Below are 23861 nucleotides of genomic sequence, written 5' to 3'. Positions count from 1 at the left end.
TGTGGATGACTGGGGGTCTGGGCCAGTCTGGGTCTCCACTGTGTGCTGTGGGGGACAGCTGACCATGATGATGCCATAGTTCTTTTTGTTATCTTGAAAGTGCTCTACTTTCTGTTCTTGGAACAGGAACAGAGGCTGAGAGACGGAGTTATAGGCTCATAGTTTTACATTTTTTACCAGTGTTCATGGAAAAAAATGCACATTCCCGAGTGTACATCATTAAACAGATCATCACCTCAGTTTTATGTCTGCACACTTGCAACAGCTCAAAATACACTTCTGGTGATAGAAAGTAGAAGTTTTTGACAGTCTAAATTTATGGACCTGATCTAAAACGTACGCAAAACCTACCAAATCCACACCTGCATACATGAATTCTTTTTAAAAGACACTTGATCCAAAAGGGATCAGAGGACCTGGGCATAATTACACCCTTTGCAAAATGCATTCGTCCCAACAGAGAGAGAACAACAACACTGGTAGCAGCATGATGCTCCAACAATTAACAAGCTGCCGCCAGGGAAAAGAACAGCAGTAAAACAAGCAATATAGAAATAAAAGAATCATTGTGAAGTTGCACTAAAATACATTTTTCTCCTGTTTTGATGAGGACAAATCAAAGCTGATAGCAAGTCTGCACCTTTAATCTTGGATATTTCGGATAATGACACAGACCAGAAAGCAAACACAGCGGGACCCTATACAACAGGATTTGACTTTATATCATTTGGACCCAAAGCGACTCCATTCCTGGGTCTGCTCTTGATTACTAGGAGCAGCCTGTAGCTGTGAAGACCTGTAACAGAAAGTGAACAGGAACCAAATGTAGAGGATATGCGAAGTTGATAAATACTCATTCATTTCTGAATATATTTTTAGATTTTAATTAAACCTTCTTTGACTGATTTGGGGGGATTAGGGGCAGCAACAGCAATCTGTAAAGACAACACTGACATATTAACCCCGCTTAAATCCATATGGCGAACATTTTATCGAACAGTTGCCCAATTACGAAACCATCAGCGACACGATCATTCATCTGGAGTGGTTTTTGTGTCCACCTGATGAATGCCAGTCCATTATTCGCTCTCCTTATAGCTCTGTTTGTGGTTTTTACCAACTCCTTAGAAAAATATCCGGCTCCTTAGCCGCTAAAGGCTCCACTGTGTCCGCCAGCCGGTCCCTAACTTTGTCTGTCTGCTGTTGCCGCTGATGGGCAGGGGGCATACAGTCAGGTTTTAGAACTTTTTCGCCGATAACAGCTGCCTGCTGCGGCGGAAAGACCACGCCGCGGGAGCCTGTGAACCATGCAGTAAAGCTGAGCTGAAAGACATGTAGGGCTGTGTAGAGCTGAGTAGAACTGCAAAGTCAGGTGATAATGCTTTGTGATTTTGTCACTACGAGGGACCGGACCCCTTTCCCACAAAACGTATCAATTTGAGCCATTGTTAATATAAAAATATTGATTACAGTGTAAAATCTGAAAAAGAAGGATCCCTACAGGTAAGTCCTGAAACTGACCTGTACCAACAATCCTGTAAATCCATAATATCCAGGTGTGTGTTTGATGTGAGTGTGCAGTAATTCCTGTATTATAGGCTTCCTAAATACATGTTTGCAGTTCGCTAGCATCTCTAAGCTTTTGGTTAAGCTTCCATATCATTTACTGTAACTGTGCTTACCTCACTGTAGGCGGCTTGGTTTACATTGTAAATGGCACCTTTTCCTCCTCTGGAGTTAAATAAGCCCCCTGAATAAACAGACTATCGCTTCAGACACATCACTGCAGGAAAAGGGCATTAGGATCAAAGAGGATGCATTTTCCACTGTTTTTGGGACAGGGGTCTTTTAAAATTTTAACAAAGCTAGTGTAATTACGATGTGATAGTGTGTTAAATGTGTCGTGGTGTAGGATGGGCCGCAGAGCAGCACCTCTGTGGCAGACAAGGGTCCTGTGTCCCATGAAGAGACACTACGGCAATGTGGATAGTAGTTGACAAGGTAGATCACACAGTCCGCATGACACAATCTATAATCTCAGAGACAATATAGTCTCTGTCTCATTGCACTTTGCATTGCGGCTGACCATTTTCCTAACAACTTTGTAGTAATACGGGTTTTTAGATGTGTTTTTCCTGCCTTTCAGCTAGCCCTTGTTCAAAGTCATTTCACCGTGGTATGAAAATCAACTTGAATCAGAGACTTGGATCTTGCTTGATTTGTGTATTCCACCTTTGCCGTCGCTTTATGTGCTAATGCGGGGGAAAGAGTACATTCATCTGAAAAGTTTGTACACCACAGGCCTGCATTTTTCCTAGATTTTGCTTATTATCTAAAGATCCCATGAGTACCTTCCAGCTTCCCTACCCTGTCTGCAGCTCTCAGCCCCAAGCCCCGTGGTTCCTTGGATGGAAATCTATGAAACAGGTCAAGACGACTAAGTTATTGTAATTTGTAGCAGTACTTTAGTACTTTGTAGTAGTACCAATTATTGAAAATAAAGCATTTGTTGGGGACCATTTTCAGCGGTGTATTAAGATGGTGTATGTGTTTTTAATAGTTTTTGTATGACAGCGGAACTCTGTGGCGCTTTATAATAAAATATATTAGGCGTTTGTCACACAATATTTGTTAGGGAGATCAATATTTTGATGTTTTTGGTCATTTCATTAGTTGAAAGCAATATAGGAAAAATACAGAATATCAGCAGCCTTCGGCATACATTGATTAAATCAGGAATGGTAATTCACAGCTATGGATTACATAAATCAAGATTGTCGCAACTGCCTGTCTCCAGTTGATTTCCATACCTGTATGGAAATGAATAGAAACCAACGTCTGCTTGTACGGTAGGGAAAGCGCATTCACAAATGTAAAACCATTCAGGTACACTCGGGTAGATTTAAAGCATATGTGATGTGTAATAAACGGGCTAAGAGGTGCACAACAAAACAAAAAAAAAGGAAAAGGGTCCTGAAGAATGTCGATTATTATGCAATGCCTACGCCGTGTGAAACAGCGGCCGCCAGGAGTTTGTAGTCGCATGTAGTTCGTCAGCAGAGAGGTGAGGATCTTACTGGAAAACCACAGCATTTGCGACTCGCTCCACGGAGGCTGAAGTAATTTCCCTATTGGCTTTGAAATTCAGCTTCTGAGCTCGAGCGCGCAGGCCGGGTCAGCGGTTGGCCGGGGAGAGAAAGGGGCCAACCACTGCCACCGTCGGAAAGGGGGATACCGTAGTAGTGCAAAAACGAAAACGCGGGCAGAACGGGCTCATGGAATCATTTCCTCCTCGAGTTACCGATGAGCGACGTTTAGGTTGGTCATACATTATTCATCACGGCAAGGGCTTATTTGTGCTTAGTTTTTTTTTTGTGAGTCACGGTTGGAGAAGTCCCCCCATCCCCGCTCCCCTTTATGCCGCGGCGAAATGGTTTGTCCGAGTCTCCGCCAGCCTCCGCCAGCCGCCCCTTGTCAGTGCTCTTCTTAAAATGAAGCTAGCAAGCAGCCGGCACCTGCGGAGGAGAAGGAGACGGGACTGAAATGTAGAGCTGGCATCTACTTTCCCACCGTTTGTTGGACGCTTCTACATATATATATATTTATATATATATATATATATATATATATACACACACAAATAGTGGGCCTTCATGAAGAGCCCCAAGTTATTAACATTATTATTATGTCGGAGGGAGCAGTCGCAGCCCGGTGCTTGCTATACACAGTTCGTCTATTTATTGCAGTCTGAAGCAGGAATTCAGATAGAAGACTTCCAAGTAGATAGATAGATTAGCTTATCTAATCAATTGGGTATTTTTTAAATTATTATTAACACGCAGGTTTTGTTTTTGTCGTTTTCACCCGTTCGCATTTTATAAGCTTTTTTTTTTCTCCCCCCGTTTTTGCGGAGAAAGATTGTCAGGTTAAGCCACACGAAAGCAATGTATAATACAGTTTGGACCACGGAGAAAGCCGGTGAGGAAGGGGACTGGAGGGACGTGATGATGCCCTACTCCACAGAGCTCATATTTTATCTGGAAATGGACCAACCGCCAGGTAAGGAGCCCGGTGACAGCGGAAGCTAATAACGGACTCGGACGTTAGACTGGAGCTAGCTGGGAGAGAGACGAGGTGTTGTGTTTGGTGTCTGTTCAAATTGGTGGAAAGTTTTAAAGCGCAAATGCCGCCGCTGCTGCCGCCGCCGCTGCTGCTGCTCATTACCCCCTCGGTGGTCTTTAACGGTATCTGGGTCGACTTTCTCCAGGGATTTAACGTGTGTCTGCTCATTTGTTGTGATAGTCTTAGTTTTGGCAGTGCATCATTATTGCTGCGCTTTCCACATTTGCCCGAAATTGGACATTAGCCTAGCATAATCCATTTTTGTCGTAGTGGGAAGCAGGCAACTTGAGCTTCAATAAAATGGTTTAGCGACGTTTTGTCTTTTAGTTTAGCTATAAAAACAGTTTCGCTTTAAACTAATTGTACTCGCTGGTCCTTGCTCTCTGCTGCAGCTGTCATAGCAGAAATGCCCCTTTTAGCTCTGACACAGTAGCTACAGCTTTCCAACCTGCACCCAAAGACTCGTTGTGAACACAATAGTCCCATGTAGCCTGTAGATAGAGGCAGCCGAAGTCCCCCTCTGCCCATCTGCATATAATTTTATATGATTAATAACTTGGAGAGATGACAGAAATCGCAGCCCAAATAATTTTAGACTAAGATGCAAAAAATACCAACGCAGTTCTTCGTAGCCGGATTTGCTCCTTGAAGCCAACAACTAAACTCCCCGCACCTTTTTTTTTTTCTTTAAATCTATAACTGCTCTGCACCCAAAAGTGCAAACGAAACAGCTCCATCCGTCCATCGGGATCATCCAGAAGTCAGCTCTGCCAGGTGCCGACAACGGGAAAGGGGGGATGGGATACAGAAAACAGAGAGGGACCGGAGTAATGAGTGAAACCGGGAATAAAAAGCTCCGGAGCATTTTACAATCATAATATCCTTTACTGACACGCAGCTATAAGTCTTTGTGGCCCTTTATGGCCAACTGTCATCCAGAACAGAATATGTTTCATTCATTCATTCATTCCTTCATTCATTCCTCGGCAATTGTGCCAGTGTCATTTGACCCCCCCACCCCCACCCCCTCTCCTCAGTGCGCTGAATGGATCATGGCGCAGATGTGGGACGTTGTGTCGTTTCCAGGAGGCGCTGTTGAATGCAGTTTGCCCGGTAGCTCTGTCCCTTTTTTCCTCCTTTCTCTTCCCCCCTCTGTCTATTGAGATGTACTGTATTCTCTGCAGCCACCATAAAGTGCAGTATTATGTCTTATCTCTGCCATGTTGCAGAGATAATGCAATAAAATCCCTTAGGTGAAGATGCTTTGTGAAAAAGTATTTCAACCATAACATCATTGATTTAAATTATATTCTGGATGTATATTCAGCCGATGTGAAGTTTGTGTCAGCAAGTAGAAGAAAAAATACCATTTCAGCTGCACGCGCAGCCACATTTTCTAGTTGATCTTGCAATCCTGAGGTGCTTCTGCAAAGTTGATTCTTTCATTTGAGGTATATTCTAGTCTAATTTAAGTGGGCTGGTGCAATATCTGTAGCCTCTTTCTGCTCATTTAAAGTTATTGCCTTCTTTTTTTCCTGAATGGACAGTGCTCCTCGAAGCGTCGGGGATGTAAATGTAACACACAGACTCTTCGCTGGTGATTCACACACTTAACTGCCTCTGGACCTTGGCTTTTATTACACCCAGAGTCATTCATTCTGTCATGCATACATGTGGAGTTATTGTCATGGTTGAAAAATAATGATTGAAAAAAATAAAAAAAACAAGTCAATTTTTATCCCAGCTTAGCGGAGCATTTGCACTCCTTCCATGCTGTGAGTAATGCAGTTAACTCAGATAGAATTTTACAAAAAGGGAGCTTTTTGGACTTTTGATGCAAAATCAGGATTTCACCTGAATTGCACTGTCAGTGATGAAAATCAAATAAAAATTCAGAGCAGTCAGAATGAATCTGGGTAGTTTTCATAGAAGGATCTGAGAGGATTTGGTTGAGAAAATCATCCCTTCATTTCTCACCAGTGGTGTTTAATTCAAGTTTCTTGACAGTGTAGACGGCAGTTTTTCAGTAGCTCAGACCTGCAGCATTTTTTACAGCATTTTCGGTCTTTTCGGTCTGTGTGAGTGTCTCACCTCTCTTGCCTGAGTGAGCTCATCCGGTCGTCAGTCACATCACCTAAACCCCTCTGCATCTTTTTCATGACTCTCAGCTTGTCTTTGTCTCATTGTTTGCAGATTGTGTATGTGTGTCTTTGTCTTAACATACCTTACATGTCATCTGTAAAGCTAGAAGAGAGGCAAAACAGTGGTGATAAAGATGCTGAAAGAGGAGGAAAAGGGCAGAAACAGCAGAGAGGGAAAGACGGAAGATAAAGGTTTGAGTAGAGGAGAGACGTTGAGAATATAGGAAACGAGCGTCCCGCAGATGTTCATTAGAATATTGATTACAATGGAATTGAAACGTGAACGCCTCAGCGACAGTCAAAGTGTATATCTATCTGTGTGTGTGTGTGTGTGTGTGTGTGTGTGTGTGTGTGTGTGTGTGTGTGTGTGTGTGTGTGTGTGTTGCCGTTGTGTGCGAGGTGATTAGCACAGGTGGAGTGCCCCCCCACCCCCCAGGGGAGGTCAAAGCCTGCGTTTCCACTGGCAACTTTGTGTGAGAAGGCTGTGTGTGTGTGTGGATGTGAGGTGCACGATGAGTCTCATCTTTCAGTGGAAAATCACTGGGGCATTATTGTTAAAGGACCATGCCAGAGTTTTTTGCATGTCTTAGCTCACTTACAACAATTCTTCTTCTACTGCACATTACTTTACCGGTTCTCCTTCCTTCCATGTAGTTTCTATTCACATGTACCCAGCATGAAATTCAACTTGCAGAGACTTGAAAGTTTACATGATGTCTGCATTTGATTTTGTGCAATTGGGATAATGTAGTGCAGATTTTACAAATCTATCTGCATTATTATGCAACAGTAATGTTACTTTGACAAAGCAAATAAAAGCTGTAAAGCTGCCTTTTCTTAGGCGAGTAGTCAATTGATTGCCTGTTAAGGTCTCAGTCTCTCAGTGGAATTATATCATGATGATATAATCATATTATGCTTTTTTTTTTCTTCTACAAACTTCTGTTGCCAAAAGATGTTTTCAAATGATTTGAAGCAATATAAACATTATAATATAAGTTTTTGTCATAAAATGTAATACCAATCAATTGACTTTTGTGTAATTTGCATACATGTGAGATATCTGAAAGATATTCTTGTTAATATCATAATCTTCTGCCCAGCCCCACTATGGTCTCTAATAAGATTTTTTTTTTTTTTTTTTTTTTTGGAGATTTTAAGAGCTTTGCATTACTGCACTCACCTGGCAAGGGAAAATAATACTGGAGAACAATGGTGTTGGCCATGCATTACTTTATTCAAGGACAGCTCTGGAAAAGCAGACATGATGGCCAATGTGATGGAGAGACTCAAGTACATTTCAGTGGCCAGTTTCCATGTTTGTAAGTTCAGTTTTATTTGCATATTACACTGAAATAAGAAGAAATCGCAGTCTGGGAGGTACAAAATCTAAAAGTGTCTTGTTTTGGACAATACAGTATATGGGAAATATACAGGATTTGTTTCTCTGGAAAATGGGCCAAAAGACCTGTTGTTCAGCCCTTCTGTGGTTAATATAAATGACAGCAGCTGAGTGGGTCTTTGGCATCATTCATGCACAGCGGAGAAGTGACAAAGCCTCTTTACATACAGCATGTAATCATCATCTGCAGGATTGGATTGACATGTGGCCCATAGGAGACATAATCCTCTGAATGTTTGCTGTCCATATGTGTCACTGAGTGATAAGAGCCTTTTATGAGGGTCATAATCTCAACATAAATTAGACCTATTCAAAATGAAACGCCATACAGTTTAAGAAGTGTCCTATGCATCAAAATTGGTTATTGAACTTGGAGGTAGTAGTCTGACAAAGGACTACCAACTCAAGGTCCACTTACTATGTTTTGAGTAGCTTTCAACCATAGCACACAGTCTTTGTCTGTAGATAGAGTTTGCTCAGTTGTCTTGGAGATGGATCTGTTGACCTGAAAATTCAGTAGCTGCTAAGATTTAATTAAAAGACTTTTACTTTTTCATAGAGCCAGAAACAGATTATCGCCTGAAATGTTTGTCTGTTTTAAGATCGTATGTTGAGGATCGTAAAAGAAAATTTATTTTAAAAAATCAGTATGCATGTGGAATGTAAAAGCACATATGTATCTCAGTGTGTCGAGGCAAATTGTGGGATTCTTGGAGGAAAATCTTGCAGTATTGTTCAGTTTAGAAAATTGGGTGGTATGCATTTAATGAGTGATACCAATATTGTTGCTCTTGCAGTTTGTCGTGTGCGTTCATATTTTGTGGCAAACGGTTGCTGTAAGCAAAAGTGCCTCGCATTTCCTGGCTCCAGCTTCTCAAATTGGAGAATTTACGACTTTTTCGTGAGAGTGAGGGAATGAATAAATGAGTTTCCTTCGTTCACATTCAGCCGCCGGTCGCACTGTGTTCAATAGAGACAACCTGTTGGTCTGGCGCTTGACGCAGCACTGCTGTGAGTGTGCATTTGTACGAGTGTGTGGTGCCCCAGAAGGCATAGATGTACCACAGGGTAACTCCACCTCCCTCCCTTCTTTCTTTCTTTCTCTTGTGAGCTCTGGCCCCTCTCTTTTGCCCCCCCTGTCTCCTCATTGGCTGAGGGGGCGGGCCTCTGTGCAGGGATCAGTTAGCGCGTCATCTGTCTTTTAGGATCAGCCCTGCTCGCTCTTTTCTTCAGTCTGAGGGAGCAGAGAGCAGGAGGAGGAGGTGGCAGTGGAGGAGAAGATAGAGGATGTAGTGTCAGAGAGGAGAGAGAGAGAGCAAGAGAGGGAGAGAGAGAGAGAGAGAGAGAAGGAGGGAGGAGGGAAACAGCTGAGAGACAGTGGCAGTATGCAGCTAACGGAGAGCGCGATGGTGGAGGACGGTAAGAGACAGAATGGGACAGATTATTTCTTTTGGTCTGGTTCTTTTTTCTTTTCTTATTCCTCTGCCTCTCTTTGGCTTTTTTTTCTCTCTTCCATTTCTGTCTTTCTTTCTTTTTTTCAGTTTCTTAATCTACTTTTCCCATTTATTTGCTTTTCTTTTTTTTTTTTTTTTTAGCCTAACACTTCTTTCTTTCTTGCTTTTTTTTTTTTTTTTTTTCTGACTTGTCCATGCAGCCCCCTTCTCCTGTCATTCGGCACACAACCCAAAGCCTACAGACTGTGTGTCTGTGCATTTGTGTATAGTTTCCGGTTGCTCTTGTGCTTTTGTACTGCAACTTTGTGGGAATTAGTGCTGAAACAAACATTAGATTGACAGAAAGTCACTCATTAAGCAAAATGCCAAACACTCTCTGGTTCCAGCTTCTCTGATGTGAAGAGTTGCTGCTTTTCTTTGTTTCATGTATTATAATTTTAATACATGACAATTTAATGTCAGAGCAATTTAAATTATTAGTTAGTTACAACCTTAATGTTGCAGAAAAGATCTTTGGTAGAAATCTGGACCCAGATTGGAAAGTGTCAGGTGTCTCCATGTGTGCATGTTTTCACAGCCGTGACAGTGAAACACACCCACATACTGTAGATGCTCACGCTCACACACGCACACGCCACCTGCAGCTCCGTACATTGCCCAGATGTAAAGTTGTGGAAATAAAAACAGATTGAGAAGCAGATTTGTTTGGGACAGTTCATGCCTTTATTCTTTTGGAGTTTTTTTGTTTGTTTGTTTGTTTTGTTTGTTTTTTTGCTCGTACAGTCTGTGCAGTAGTTTCACTGTTGTGTGTGAACCCTTGCTGCTGTGGAGATCTTTGTTGCTCTCCCCTGATCAGCTGTAGTGTTCCCACATGATTTTTTTTTTTTTTTTGCTAAAACTTGCTTTGTCGCACACCGATGCTTTGTGTGTTTGTTGTGTGTATGTGTGTTTATCCTGTGTCTGTCGGTCTGTGCTGACAGTCATTGTTCAGGGGAGCTGTGGGTCTCTGCCTGCATGTGTAATGACAAGTGATATCGCTCCCTCTGCTGTGTGCGTGCGTGCGTGCGTGTGGCAGAGCGCTGCTCCTTTGTCTGGTGAGGGGGAGGGGGTAGGAGGGGAGGCTGTACTGACGGTCCCCTTTGTTCATCGTCCCTCGCTCTGAGCACTTCATGCAGTAGTTCTGGCTGTGATATTTTTTTCACATTTGTAGCACTTATTTGGTGTAATATGACCAGTTTTCATATTTTATGAGGTTTTCTGAATGTGTCCTCTTTGTTAGGATGGTTGTCATTGGTAAGTTTGACTTTTTTTATGCATAATAGATGTTTGAAAGAACAGACCGATCAGAAGTGTTGATCAGTGTGTCGGAGGCTTCGGCTCCGTAGATGCTGCAGAGGTCACTGAGTCTAATTTATTTCATTCTTTCCAAGTTTCCAGTGGACTTTTGCAACAAAGGACTTGTGTGCATGTGTATGTGCTGGTCCAGTTCATTGTCCGGTTTGTTTTTCTCATAACGCCGAGACTAGTCAATTAAGCAAACATATTTTATTAATTGCAAATGAAAATAATTAGTTTCAGCCACCTATTGTCCTTTATGATACTGTCCTTTGTGTGGTCCATGTACTTCCACACTGAGAACAACACACACACACAGTGTGTTTTCAGTTATGTTTGAGCAGTTTAAAAATATTTTGTTTTCCTTTGTAACTTTGTTTAATCCTTTCTGTATTCCTGAAATTTTTAATTGTGCAAAAGGTTCTATTTAAATATGAAGTGAGTTTCCACTCTTTGTATTGAAGTGCACATGTACGTGCGTGTGCGCGTATGTGTTTGTGTGAGAGTCCATAAAGTGCTGACAGAGGGGAACAGTGCAGCTGCAGAATGACAGTTTTGGCCGCAGTAACTTGACTGCCGTGGTGACGTGAGAGAGGAGGGAGGAGGAAGCAAGAAGGGAGAGGAGTCGAAGAGTGCGGGAGAGGAAAAAGTGAGAAGTACGGGAGGGTTGCAGGAGAACAAAGAGCAGGAGAGGGAGAGGAGCTGCCACTGTGCCCCTACATGCATTCCTCTGAACTGAAAATCTGCTGTGCGTGTGTTTGTGTGCGTACCAATTAATTTTTTGTTAGTAGTCCAACCTTTTTTTCGTGAGATCCTCTAAGCATGAAGTGAGCACAATGTCCCAGATTGTTAACTGGTAACACTGATAAATGTTATCAGTTGTTTTTATAAATTTAGATTTGGTATTTCTGATTCTCTTGCCTGCTAATAATGCACAATGTCCCGTAGTGCTTTGAAATCACAAAATTGTAAAGCAACAGGTGGAGGTACCATTCGGGGCCAGTGAAAGCCTTTGTTGGGCATTAAGTAAAGGTTGGTGACCCCACCTCAATCTTTAGCTACAGTTTTATGGAAATTAAAAAATTAAAAATGGCTTTTCTTAATTTTAATTATGAAAAAAATAACACACTTCATACTTTTAATTGGCTAGTTTTGGGGCCCCCTGGTGGCTGTGGGGCCTTCAGCAACTTTTATATTCGCTGAAGCTTCATCTCACCTATGCAAAGTAGTTAGTTCAGTTTTTATTAAAATAAAAACAAATAAAACATATTTAAGCTGCACATTAATGTCCAAATTAGAGCTAAAAGCAGAGTGAATATTAGACTTATATTTAATTGGGCACAAACAAATACTGCAGTGGGATAATAATGTTGTTCTGTGTCTGCTAGATGTGGAATAGTCAGCTGTTTGCCATAACTATCTAATAAGGTCATACTATGTCATCCAATGTTACTTTCAGCTTCATCTGCTGCACCCAAGTGACCAGAAGAAGCAATTAATACAGATTTAAAGACAAACTGTACTATAAAAATATTAGTAGTACAATTGTACAATGTAAACAGTGAAAACGTGACTTTAACTGTCTTGACTTTTTTGAATGGCACAGTCCATGGGGTGCAGTGGGGGGTGGAGGGGTGGGAAGCTGCGTGCTAAGTATTACAGCCACCCACAGTAACACAGTAGCCATGAGTGAAGACATGTTGACACTCGGTGCCTAACGATCGTGTAACTGCACATGCACAGAGATCAAATCTGGTATCGTTTCTCGAGTGTTATTCAGCTCTCCCCGGGCATTGTTGGAATTCCCCCTGTCGGTTTCTGTCGTCCTTGTGTGCGTAATTTGTGAGGCCAGAATGTTCGCGGACGCTCCGGCCTCTTACACGTGAACGCTGTACGAGAGCACTGCTCCGGTGGCATTTCAGGGTACAGTCATCAGCGTACTTTCCCTTTTTAAAGGACGCCTTCCACATCAGTTGTGTGTGCGTGTGTGTGTTTGTGTGTGTTGCGTGTGTTTTGTTGCGTGCGCATGTGTTTGTTGTGTGTGCGTGTGTTTTGTTGCGTGCGCGCGTGTGTGTGTGTGTGTGTGTGTGTGTGTGTGTGTGTGTGTGTGTGTGTGTGTGTGTGTGAGCATGAGCATGAGCATGAGCATAAACTGATTTGTGATGTAGAAGCTCACCAGTAATTATACTGCTGTTCCTTAAACTGTATCCAGATGTGCCTGGAGACTTATAAACCTTGGTCTGCTTCGATATGTGTGTGTGTGTGTGTGTGTGTGTGTGTGTGTTAGGGTATTATGGGTCATATTCAGGCTAGCTCTGTTTGGCACACAGCATGGCAGCAAACACAAGTGCTACTGTGTGTTAGCCTGTTAGCGTTCACCCAGGCTGAATTTGCCTTCAGATGCTAAAATGCTGCTCTGATTTGGTTCTTATTAACCAAATTTAAAGGTGCAGTCTGTGATCTAAATTTTAACAAAAAGGTCTCCCTGCATTTAAAAACCAAAAGTTTTGAAGCTGCTATTACTCCAAAGGTGACTGACAGGTCAGGTGAGATATTGTTTGAGGTTTTTTTTTTTTATATTAGTGCCTATAGATTTTGTCCTGATGCCAACATAAGACTTTTTCCTTCTTTACTTAAAGGAAAATATATTTTGCTACAGAACCATTTTTTCATTTAACAAAAAGAAGTCAAAGTTCTCAATTGTTAAGCAACTTCCAAGCACAAGCAGCCATATTTTGCCTTGATTTGACAAATCAAGTCAAGTCTCAAATTGGCAGATTATGAAAGAAAAAATAAACAAGATTACAAATGTAACCACTCAGTCTATGCCAACTTTTGGCACTATGGACTCATTTCTGCAGTTAGTCTGGGAAAATTGTCATTTACAGAAAAACTCAATATCAGCATATTTGGTTCCGTTCCTTGTTTATACCTGACCATTCACTGTGTCTGTTTAATTGAGTGAACCTATTTAAGTCAAATTTCTGCCAGAGTTCGAACATTATCAGCTGTGATAACAACTACAGAAGATTAACAGGAAGTTTCCCTTCAGCGGCTCAGTGGGAGGATGAGTTCAAAGACAGGGGAAACTCTGTGAAAACTGAGTGTCAGCAGGTGTAACAAACTTCCACATCCCTGCTCAGGACCTGAACTCTTATACACAGCATGTGACTTTAACTCTGCTTTAAGGCTCCTAAATGTGTGTGTGGTTTATGACACACAGAATAATTACTGTGATGATGTATGGCCTGTGTTTGTCATGCCACTGTTCGGCCGTGTGATTAATAACACGGTCACCAACTGCACCGCTGCTGCATTTGTATGGAGATATAAATACAGCTTCTGCGATATAATTTGTATATGAAGTGTGTGTGCATGTTTCATAATGAAACATTCTTTATCCCGTGTGGTTGTTTATGTATGTGGTTGTATGAAGCAACATTTCTAAATGTTAATGTGGAATATTTGGAGGGCTTCTACGCGTGTATTGTCACAACGTCTCGACTCCTTTCTGTCTGCAGTCCTGGACGGATGGTTGAACTATTGCTGCAGAACTGTAGGAAACCCAAAAACCTCACAGTGTATATATATAAGTATATATGAAGTCTTTTTCAATAGTGACATAGTTTTTCTTTCTCCTCTCCAGCTCTTCCTCCAAAACCGGCAAAGCCCCAGCAGCCCTCCTCAGTCGGGGTGGGAGGGGGCAGCAACAATGGCGCCAAGGACGGAGGAGCAGGGGGCTCACTGCAAGAGGCAGAGTGGTACTGGGGAGACATATCCAGGTAACTCACTCACGCTGTGTCTTCTGTTTAGAGTTACCAACACACCACGCGGGCCGATATTACAGGCCCAGTGCATCTTATATCTCTATATCTATAGATATATCACTGTTTTACGTCGGCTGATCATCAAGAAGAAAAAGTTTTATGATGAAATGTTTAACAAAAGCCTAAAAGTCGCTGTTTTTCTTTTGCTGTTTACAAAGGCTCATTTCTGCATGTATTTCATTGTCTGTGAACTCATTCTACACAGCACACTGTATTACTGTATGATTTGTACACTCTTAGTGCAGCATTAAGTAAATACTTTAAAGATAAACTCCCTGAACATTTGTCATAAAGCCCTTGAATCTCCCAGTTTCCTTGCAGTTGAGTTTCAGAAGAAAACAGAACGGCTTCTTGATGTTTGGCCACAGAAAACCTTGTCATGAAATTTGTACTTTTTTAGTATAAATCTGTAGAAGTGATGAGTCTTAACTGTTTAGGCCTTAATCACTGCTTTACCTTCCTAAGTGTGGGTTAGTTCTCAGCCGTAGTCCACACACAGTCAGATGATAACCACACCCACAGTGCAGACAGCCAGTCTGCCACCTATAACACACACACACACACACACACACACACACACACACACACACTCATCCAGAGCGGAGACACTGTTGGCTGGGACCAGTCTGTCCGGTCACTCCCAACATCATTTAACTGACAGACTGTTTACTCTGAGGTGTGTGGCTGTGGGGAAGGTCCTCAATGCCTGCCACTGATAATTGGAGGCAGATTTTTCGAAATGAACACCATCTGTGCACAGATCACTCATCCAGCTATTTTTTTTAATTTTATTTATTTATTTTTTTCTCACTCTGTACGTTCTGGTTTTGTGTTCAGGGAGGAGGTGAATGACAAGCTCAGAGACATGCCTGATGGGACCTTCCTGGTTCGGGATGCTTCCACCAAGATGCAGGGTGACTACACGCTCACACTAAGGTAAACTCTTAGTTTGTATTAGAGAGTCATGAATGGAGTGTGTTTAAAACCACAGGGGGATTTATGGAGGCTGGAAGGGGTGGTAGAGCACTGCTTCTCCACTTTTATACAACCACCCCTCTGGTTAACTATAGTGTGAGGAAAATCATGTGTTGAGAAGCATTTTGCCTACACAGCATCCAGGTAAATTGGAGCAAATTGTCCACTGCCCTGGAAATAAAGTGTTTTGGGGAGAACTGATTTTTTTCTTTTTCCCCCTTTCTGTGTGCAGGAAAGGGGGCAACAACAAGCTGATAAAGATCTACCACCGGGACGGGAAGTACGGTTTCTCCGACCCCCTGACGTTCGGCTCGGTGGTGGAGCTCATCAGCCACTACAGACACGAGTCTCTGGCTCAGTACAACACCAAGCTCGACGTCAAGCTCATGTACCCCATCTCCCGCTTCCAGCAGGTCTGCGCACACAAGCGCACAATAACATTCACACAAAAGTCAGCGTTTTTACAGCTTGGGTCCTCCTTTGGTCAAAGTTTCAGTATAACTTTTTAGGGCTTTTATTTTTAGAAAAACAAAGACTTGTGGATGTGAGCTAGACAGCTGAAATCCATAGACTCAAACTATCTAAGAAGCAAAAAATGTCCAGAGTCTGTAAGAAGAGGTCACAAGTCACAAAGGCTGGGATCCACTGTCTTAACGTTACAGTATAAAGTGATATTTTAGACAATAGGGTTCTTTCAGCTTTGTGTCAGCAGTGTCCTTTTGACTCTTTCCTCTTTCCCTCTGTTTTCCTCTGTAACACCCCCACCAACCCTCCCTCTATTCCCGGTGGCTCATGCTGGGTGTTTCAATTCCAGACTGCAGCGGCAGCAGGATATCTGTTTGTTGAAATATTGCCCGTTTCCACAGCCCTTATGCCACGCTCCCCTAAATAACTGCACACATACGCGATGTCAAAGGGCCGTCACTGCACTTACTCCCTTCCTCCCTCCCTCCCTCCCTCGCTTGCTCCACTCGTTTGCCAGGCAAGTCATTACTCAGAGCGATGCAATATCTCCGACCGTGCACACCTTGCTGTACACTCAGGGCATTGTGGGTGGTTTATTAACGAGCCTGTTCAGGAGTCGCCCTCGGTAAGCAGAATCGAAGGTGAAGGGAGCAAAGGTGCACGTGCACTTTTTCTTCTGTCCTTAATTACAAATAGCGCTTTACTCTTTCGTGTCTCAAACTCTGATACGCATAGCCTTTTCCTTTTTTCCCTCATCCTGTCTTCAATTTCTGTGCACAGCTCACTCTCTAATGCTTTAATTTCTCCTCCTAAATCCCTCAGGACCAGCTGGTGAAAGAGGATAACATTGATGCTGTCGGGAAGAAGCTCCAGGAATACCACAATCAGTACCAGGAGAAGAGCAAAGAGTACGACAGACTGTACGAAGAATACACCAAGACGTCGCAGGTATACGTGCACTCACTTATTATTACTGAAGTTTTGTGTCTTTCTAATTTTTACAGGAAAAAAAAAATCAAGTTTTTTTGCCTCTCACTTACCTCCACATCTCCCCCTTTAGGAGATCCAGATGAAGCGTACGGCCATCGAAGCCTTCAACGAGACCATCAAGATCTTCGAGGAGCAGTGCCACACGCAGGAGCGCTACAGCAAGGACTACATCGAGCGCTTCCGCCGCGAGGGCAATGACAAGGAGATCGAGCGGATCATGATGAACTACGAGAAGCTCAAGTCTCGACTCGGAGAGATCCACGACAGCAAGGTGCGGCTGGAGCAGGACCTGAAGACGCAAGCCATGGACAACCGCGAGACGGACAAAAAGATGAACAGCCTGAAGCCCGACCTCATACAGCTTCGCAAGATCAGGGACCAGTATCTAGTGTAAGTACAGAAGGTATTTTCACAACATGAACAAGATTATCTTGTAATGTGGAGTTACCCCATAATGATGGGATCAGAGAGAAGTTAGGGTCAGCTTAGATAATTGATTGTATGTACAGCAGGCAGGCAGTTATGGGGTGAGGTCTTGTTTGTACTGAGAGGGTGAGTTAAGGACTTCTGAGGACAAACTGAATCATTGATGAACCATGGCCATGAAAAAAAAAGCATCTTACATGATGCTGGTTTTCTGAAGTCGTTTTTGTCAATTCAGGAGGATGAGATATTTATATACGCTTTCTGTTAAGTTTTTTTTTTTTTTTTAAATCAAAACTAGACTAGCTACAACTTGTAGATGAGTTAGACTCAAAGGCTTTGTTCAACCTCGTCTCTTGTATCCAGATAATGCAGCAGTTTGTCTCAGGAAGCAGGATTATCAGGTTAGCTGGATAACTGAGCTGAGTAAATCCTGGAACCCAACCACCAACAAAAGCTGGAACAGGGACTGAACAAACTTGTTTTGGCTATTTCCCAAACCCTGTGTATGTGTGCTCTTGTGAAACCGTATTTAACCCACATTTGACCCCATAGTTCAATTGTGATTTAATTTAATTTCTCTTGATTATTTTATCAAAAATGTTTTTGTTTTTTTGGTCTATAAATTCAAAAGCTTTGGAAATCAAATCAAATCATCAGTTTCCCAGAGCTCAAGCTGCAACTCTTCACAGAGGCAGTGTTAGGTTTTTGTTTTGTTTTTTTTTTTATTTCATGATAAATTATCAAAATCACCCTATTATGTGTGTGTCTGCCTTCCTCCTTATACGCAGTCCTTTTATAAGACTAGTCGGTCAACATTTAAAAATGTCATTTTAAACATTGTTAGACGGCCTGGGTTGAATGTGGGTTCAGCTCAGGTTGACTGACTGGAGTCGACTCATCAAAGTCAGCCCTATCGGTCTGAAAAGGGAAGAATCTTTCCAACTAATTTAGTATTCCTGCTTTTATGTTGGCCCCAGACTTTGTAGATACAGATGAGTTGGTCTTTTACTCCACAGTTTCCATCAAAATGCTCATTTCCCTGCTAGAGAGATGAGGGAAAAAAAATTGGACTTTGTTAACATGCAGGTTGCACAATTATCAGCGACGGCTACGCTGTTAACTACAGTTTTCAGGCTGTTTGGCTCTGGCACAAATTTGGAAGTTATTCCAGACGCTTGACTTTTTCAAGCAGCAATCACAGTCCCAGTGTCAGTGCTTGTAACATTAGATGAGAGCTTTGACGCAAAGAGCTATCACTGAGAATACATTTCCTTTTGTGAGAATAATTTATAATATTGAATGTTGACACAAGATGAATAATGTTGGAATACCATTTCTTACTTGATGGGCTATTTGGGATTTCTCTGCAAATGCATACAGTGGGGTCCAGAACTCTGAAACCACTTTCTCATTCACTTGAATGGGATAATAATAATAATTATAAATGATAAATATTTAAAAAAAAAAAAAAAAAAATGCAGCATTTGAATATCGATTTGGACGTTGATTACCATGGCAACTGTCAAAGCTTCGAGGCATTCGAGCCAGCGCTAATATATGTAGGTTTCCAACCGTTTCGGCTTAGGATCCCATCAACCCTGCCAATATCTACTTGTGATCCTTCACAAGCGTGTAATTGTTATCATTTTAAACAAAGCCTCATTTTCCCCCCTCAGATAGTTTTATTTCAAATATTTTCAGTATATCAAAGGAAAAAAAGCAAAAAATTGAGAAAAGTTTCATGTCCTTTTTATCATGCTGTGACCTTTTAGGGGGTTCTGACCCTCAGGTTGGGAACCACTGAAATATCTTCTGGTATAATCAGTTTATCTGTAAACTCTGGAGAAAGAGCCAAACCTGGGAATATGTTTTTGGCTACTCCTCAGAATTACCCGAAACACCTGAGGAATCAAGAATCAAGACAGTTAATCGCATTAATGATCACATAAAGGATAAGACAGTTTACACAGTAAAGCTAAATATCTGAGATTTGACAACTTTCTTTGATCTCACAGCAAAACAGTAAATCATCCTATCAGCCAGGACACATTTTAGCCCCAAGGCCTAAGAAACGGTCAGTGACTGTCAAGCTGCTCGATTAGAGACGTGCGTTTCCTCTTACTCTGGGCTGTGGACAGGTGCATTTTCCCTGCTTTGATTCTGAGAAGGAGTCCACCAGCATTTCTGCAGAGCTGGCCTCATCCCATCCCATCACTCTGCGAAGACATTTGTTGGAGGCTGGCTAATTTGATTTCTGTTCAGCTTAATGCTTGTTCACTGCACCATAAACCCTGCTGCTGTAAATGTAAGGAGCCTGTTAAACTGATTCCTAGTAGTAGTAGTAGTAATGGTTCACTCTCTCCCTCTCCCTCTCTCTCTATCTAGGTGGCTCAATCACAAAGGAGTTCGTCAGAAACGGATCAATGACTGGCTGGGAATCAAGAATGAGAACACTGATGAGTGAGTCTCTACTTTTGAGTTTTGTTGTTTCCCCTGCTAAAATTTTCACCTCAGATGGGAGAATGGGGTTAAGTGTTACTGTAGATACTATATGTCAGTGTTCAGAGCAACTGTTGTGTTAATTTAAAGTACTGAGAATATTCTATTTCTCTCTGTGATTAAATCTTCCCCGTTCACCATGTATTTCTCGCTGTGCAACCGTTTACTTGGTGCAGAGGCTACTTTGTGAGCGAGGAGGATGAGAACTTGCCTCACTACGATGAGAAGAGCTGGTTCGTCGGGGACCTGAACCGGACGCAGGCAGAGGAGCTACTCCTTGGGAAGCCGGATGGAGCGTTTCTCATCCGAGAAAGCAGCAAAAAGGGCTGCTATGCCTGCTCTGTAGTGTGAGTACAAACAAGACGTGATTGCAGTGATGCAAAACCTTTCAAAACACAGTTGCAAACCACACGAAATGGGTTATTACTTAAAAGACAACTGGTTTACTTTTTAGTCAGTAAGACTCTTAGCTTCTGCACATTAATTTTTTCATCTCCGGAAACAAATGTTTGAGATGAACTTTGTACAAGGACTGAGAAATATGAGGAAAACAACTCTTTGGAGTAGGAATGGGCATTTGAAGCAAATACACTATTCGGTAGTCACTGGGTTCTTTGAAAAATGTTCACATTTCTAAGTGTTTAGTGACTCAATAGATGACACTTAATTGGAATCAATATTAATAATTGGAACAGCCTCCATCTTCCATGTAACTAGTACCAAATTAGTGTCTCTTCCAGGAACCCTCCACAGAGTTGCATCTTAATCTCTTTCTAAGAAATTATAGAACGAAGCAGGTTTGAAGAGATCGTGGACAGAAAACATTTAAACATGGAAACGGTGTTGTAAAATGTATCTGCATCACTTTGATCTGAGGCAGGAGATCATTTTAAACTCCATTAACGTCTAAATTCCTGACCAGCTTGACTGAACCTGTTTTTTCTGTGTGGCAGTGTTGAAGGCGAGGTGAAGCACTGTGTCATCTACAGCACACCGCGTGGCTTCGGCTTCGCTGAGCCCTACAACCTGTACAGCAGCCTGAAGGACCTGGTGCTCCACTACCACCAGACCTCCCTGGTGCAGCACAACGACTCGCTCAATGTCCGCCTCGCATACCCCGTCTACGCACAGATGCCCTCCGGACGCAGATGAACCCCACCTGCCTGGCCTCACCCCCACATAGACAACAAACCAACCCCCTCTTGGGGAAGGGAGAACGGGGGGGAGAGTGAAGGAAGGAGGGGGGGGAAACGGTTGAAATACAAAGCAACCCCAACACCAGACCCGTTAACGATAGATAAAAACGAATTAAACACTTGCTGCAACACACACATCAGCCACCTTGGAGTTATATATTTTTACAAGAACAATTTCGGAGGGCATTCTTTCTAAAGACTGCTTGATTTGCACAAGGAAGTTTTAAATGTTTGTGAATGTGAAAAAAAATAAGCGACAGAAGGAAGGAAGGAAACGGAGTAGGCAACTTCAGAGTTTCAGGTTGACCCCGCTGCTACCTAAACTCCAGCTCAGACTTTTTACCAGAAACTCAAAAACCATGCGAATGACGACGAAGACGACAACAAAACATTCCCATTTTAAACCTTTTGTTTGTTCCTGTAATTTTTTTTTTTTTTTCTTTTTTTCACCTCAGACTATACTACAGCTTTTATTTTGTTTGTTTCTGGAGTCGTTTTCATGTTTCAGATGTTTCCTTTTGCTTTTCTCCTAACTTTGTTTGTGGTAAATGCAAGAGGAGATGATGATGATGTCACATGTCTTTCTCTGTCCCTCTCCGTATGAAAAGCAAAAATAATGTAGCATAACAAGACAACGGACACTTATTTTGTTAAGTGTTCCTCTATTTAGACTGCTGCTGAGGGGTTTAGGGGGTGGGTGAGGGAGTCGAAAGGGGAAGGGGGAGCACAAGCAACACAAAACAGTTTTGTAGTCTTAAGAAGGACAAATGCTTGCTTTTATGCTAACTGTAGAGGGTTGTTTTGTTTTTGTTTTTTTTTTTTGTTTTTTTTTGTTGCCAATGTTTAAATGGCAACGTCACAGATTAGAACCAGAGACCAAAGTTGGTGTGGAGAGGGAAGGGGAAGGGCAAAGAGTCCACCTGTGTGTGTGTGTGTGTGTGTGTGTGTGTGTGTGTGTGTGTGTGTGTGTGTGTGCGTGCGTGCGTGTTTTAGTTTTTTCTTTATTTTTGTGAATGGAGAAAGGAGTGAAGAAAAGCAAACGAATGGTGTGTTTGAGACCACACATAAAACCGAGTTTTGGGCCATGTGCTTGTGCACCAAATAGCCTTTTTGGAAAACCAAATGGTATGTAAACAGAAATGCCAGGACCTTCTGTAAATACAGATGGTTGAGTAAGAAGCACTTAAATGAGTCCCATTTGTGACCTCAGCTCCCTGTACGTTACCCTGGGATTTACTCACTGGACAAAAGAATAATCAGCAGCGAAAATGAGAGCTCAGTCAAAAACGGCAAATATATTTAGTTAAGTGTAGTTCGGTCAAAACAATTGCAAGCAATTTGACAACACGTCTGCTCGGAATAATTAAAATGTTTGCACGGGGTGAAACCAACGTTGAAATCCATTCATTTCCATAGACTATACTGCTTCACCCTGCTAAGCCTTGCTAGACGTGTATTTTGAATGTTTGCATAGGGAATGCTATTAGTCGGAATCACAGAGTAACGTGCCAAGTGCTGAGGTCACAAGCGGGTACACGTTAACCCGACAGGAAAAGGTTACAAATGGTCAGTTTCACCAAAATCCTCCTCTGAATGGAAAGCATGAAGGAAAAGAAAAAGTCTGACCAGAAAACCTGAAACCCATTTTATGTGTGGTTTAAAAGAAAAGAGAGAGAGAGAGCGATACATGCAACTATACACCCAACTGTGGGTCGAAAACTGGGACTGTTTTTGTTTTTTGTTTTTGTTTCAAAACCTTCAGAAATGTTGAGCTTCGACAAATATTTTAGCTGTAACCCAGACATCAAGTAGACAGAGGCGACGTCCCGAGCTGAAGATACAGGCTTTAGAAGAAAATACTGAAAACTTGAAAGAACGTGCAATCTAGCATTGTGTTAATGTAGTTCAGCAGTCGAACAGAGTGAGATGCACTAAGGTCCGAGAGATAATCAAAGTGCACAGTGAAGCTTTTGGAGTGAAATTCGGTTTTGTTTGTTTGTCTGATTGCTGAGGTTCCTTTTTTTTATTTTAATGTTTTGTTTCGTTTTTTAAACTCAGAACTTCTTGCCCGGTGCTTGACTTTATAACCAGTGGAAGCATTTTCTGTCAAAGACTAAAAAGCATCACACAATAAAAATGATCTTCAAAAACTGAAGAGAAAAACATAACCAAGTTGGTTTTCTATTCTTCCTAGAAATTCTGTTACTGATTGGCTTGTTCCTTAGGGGAGACATTTCTGAGACAATGCACGGGGGCCAGCTTTGTGCCTCCAGACAGTCGTCCCAAGCAAGGAAGGGGGAATGATTATGTGATCCTGGTTTATGGCAAAGGCAGCTGTTCTCAATTCACTCCACCCCCTTCTCTAAAACTAAGATACACACCGGCTCGGCACTAGCCTTTTTTTTTTTTTTTTTTAACAGGGTAACACTTCTGAGGCCATCTACCAAAAAAACTCTTAAAAAGACGAGACGACGCTGGTTACAAAGTCAGACAAAGCACCCGTCCCCCACCCCCCACCCCCGTCGTCAGCAGTGTTTTTCACAGTACGATAAGCCAGCATTAGCGCGTATGGGCCGCAAACACACACACACACACACACACACACACAGATAGTATATACGCGCACACTGTGGTACATCTGAGCGAGTGTGTCAGGGTCTTAGGAAGAGGGCCATTGTTTGAGAAGCTGCAGAGGAGTCATTGTGAGTGAATGATACAACCTTGGTTGTACCCACCATGTGTTTATCTCCACCCGTCTCAGTGTCCTCCTCAACACCACACAGTGTAGTAACCCTTGACGGTATGACCGTTATCTACCCCCACCACCGCCCCACCCCCACGATATAGTCCATTCTGATTAGATAGATGAGTCGGGGTGAGGTCAGGTTTGTGGAGCTGAAAGCCATTGATAGTCTCCCCTTCAGTTTTTAGCCGAGACTGTACAAACTTGGTGCGTCCTAATGGCGGCAGCACTGAATCCAGTTTGGCCTGTTCTAAGACTGCTTCCCAGTCACGTTAACAGCAGAATT

The 23861-nt window shown here is 42.3% G+C and overlaps 1 protein-coding gene across 3 annotated transcripts; it reads left to right on the top strand.

Moving 5' to 3' along the window:
* The first annotated feature begins 3539 nt into the window (after window positions 1-3539).
* pik3r3b (phosphoinositide-3-kinase, regulatory subunit 3b (gamma)) lies at window positions 3540-23225 on the top strand. Of its 3 annotated transcripts, none has more exons than XM_040129287.1 (9): window positions 3540-4059; window positions 14101-14236; window positions 15119-15217; window positions 15489-15669; window positions 16544-16669; window positions 16782-17101; window positions 19523-19597; window positions 19813-19983; window positions 20590-23225. In XM_040129287.1, exons 1-9 carry the CDS (start codon window positions 3945-3947, stop codon window positions 20786-20788), a joined length of 1422 nt encoding a protein of 473 aa, XP_039985221.1. In that variant the 5' UTR covers window positions 3540-3944; the 3' UTR covers window positions 20789-23225. The 3 variants fall into 3 exon arrangements, with proteins under 3 accessions (XP_039985221.1, XP_039985224.1, XP_039985223.1); XM_040129290.1 differs by lacking the exon at window positions 3540-4059 and adding an exon at window positions 4825-4896; XM_040129289.1 differs by lacking the exon at window positions 3540-4059 and adding an exon at window positions 9008-9084.
* The last annotated feature ends 636 nt before the right edge of the window (window positions 23226-23861 follow it).

Source organism: Xiphias gladius, chromosome 6, assembly GCF_016859285.1.
Source record: "Xiphias gladius isolate SHS-SW01 ecotype Sanya breed wild chromosome 6, ASM1685928v1, whole genome shotgun sequence".
In the NCBI taxonomy this organism is placed as follows: Eukaryota; Metazoa; Chordata; class Actinopteri; order Istiophoriformes; family Xiphiidae; genus Xiphias; species Xiphias gladius.
Note: the sequence above shows the minus strand (reverse complement) of the source record. Positions and strands in the feature narration are given on the sequence as shown.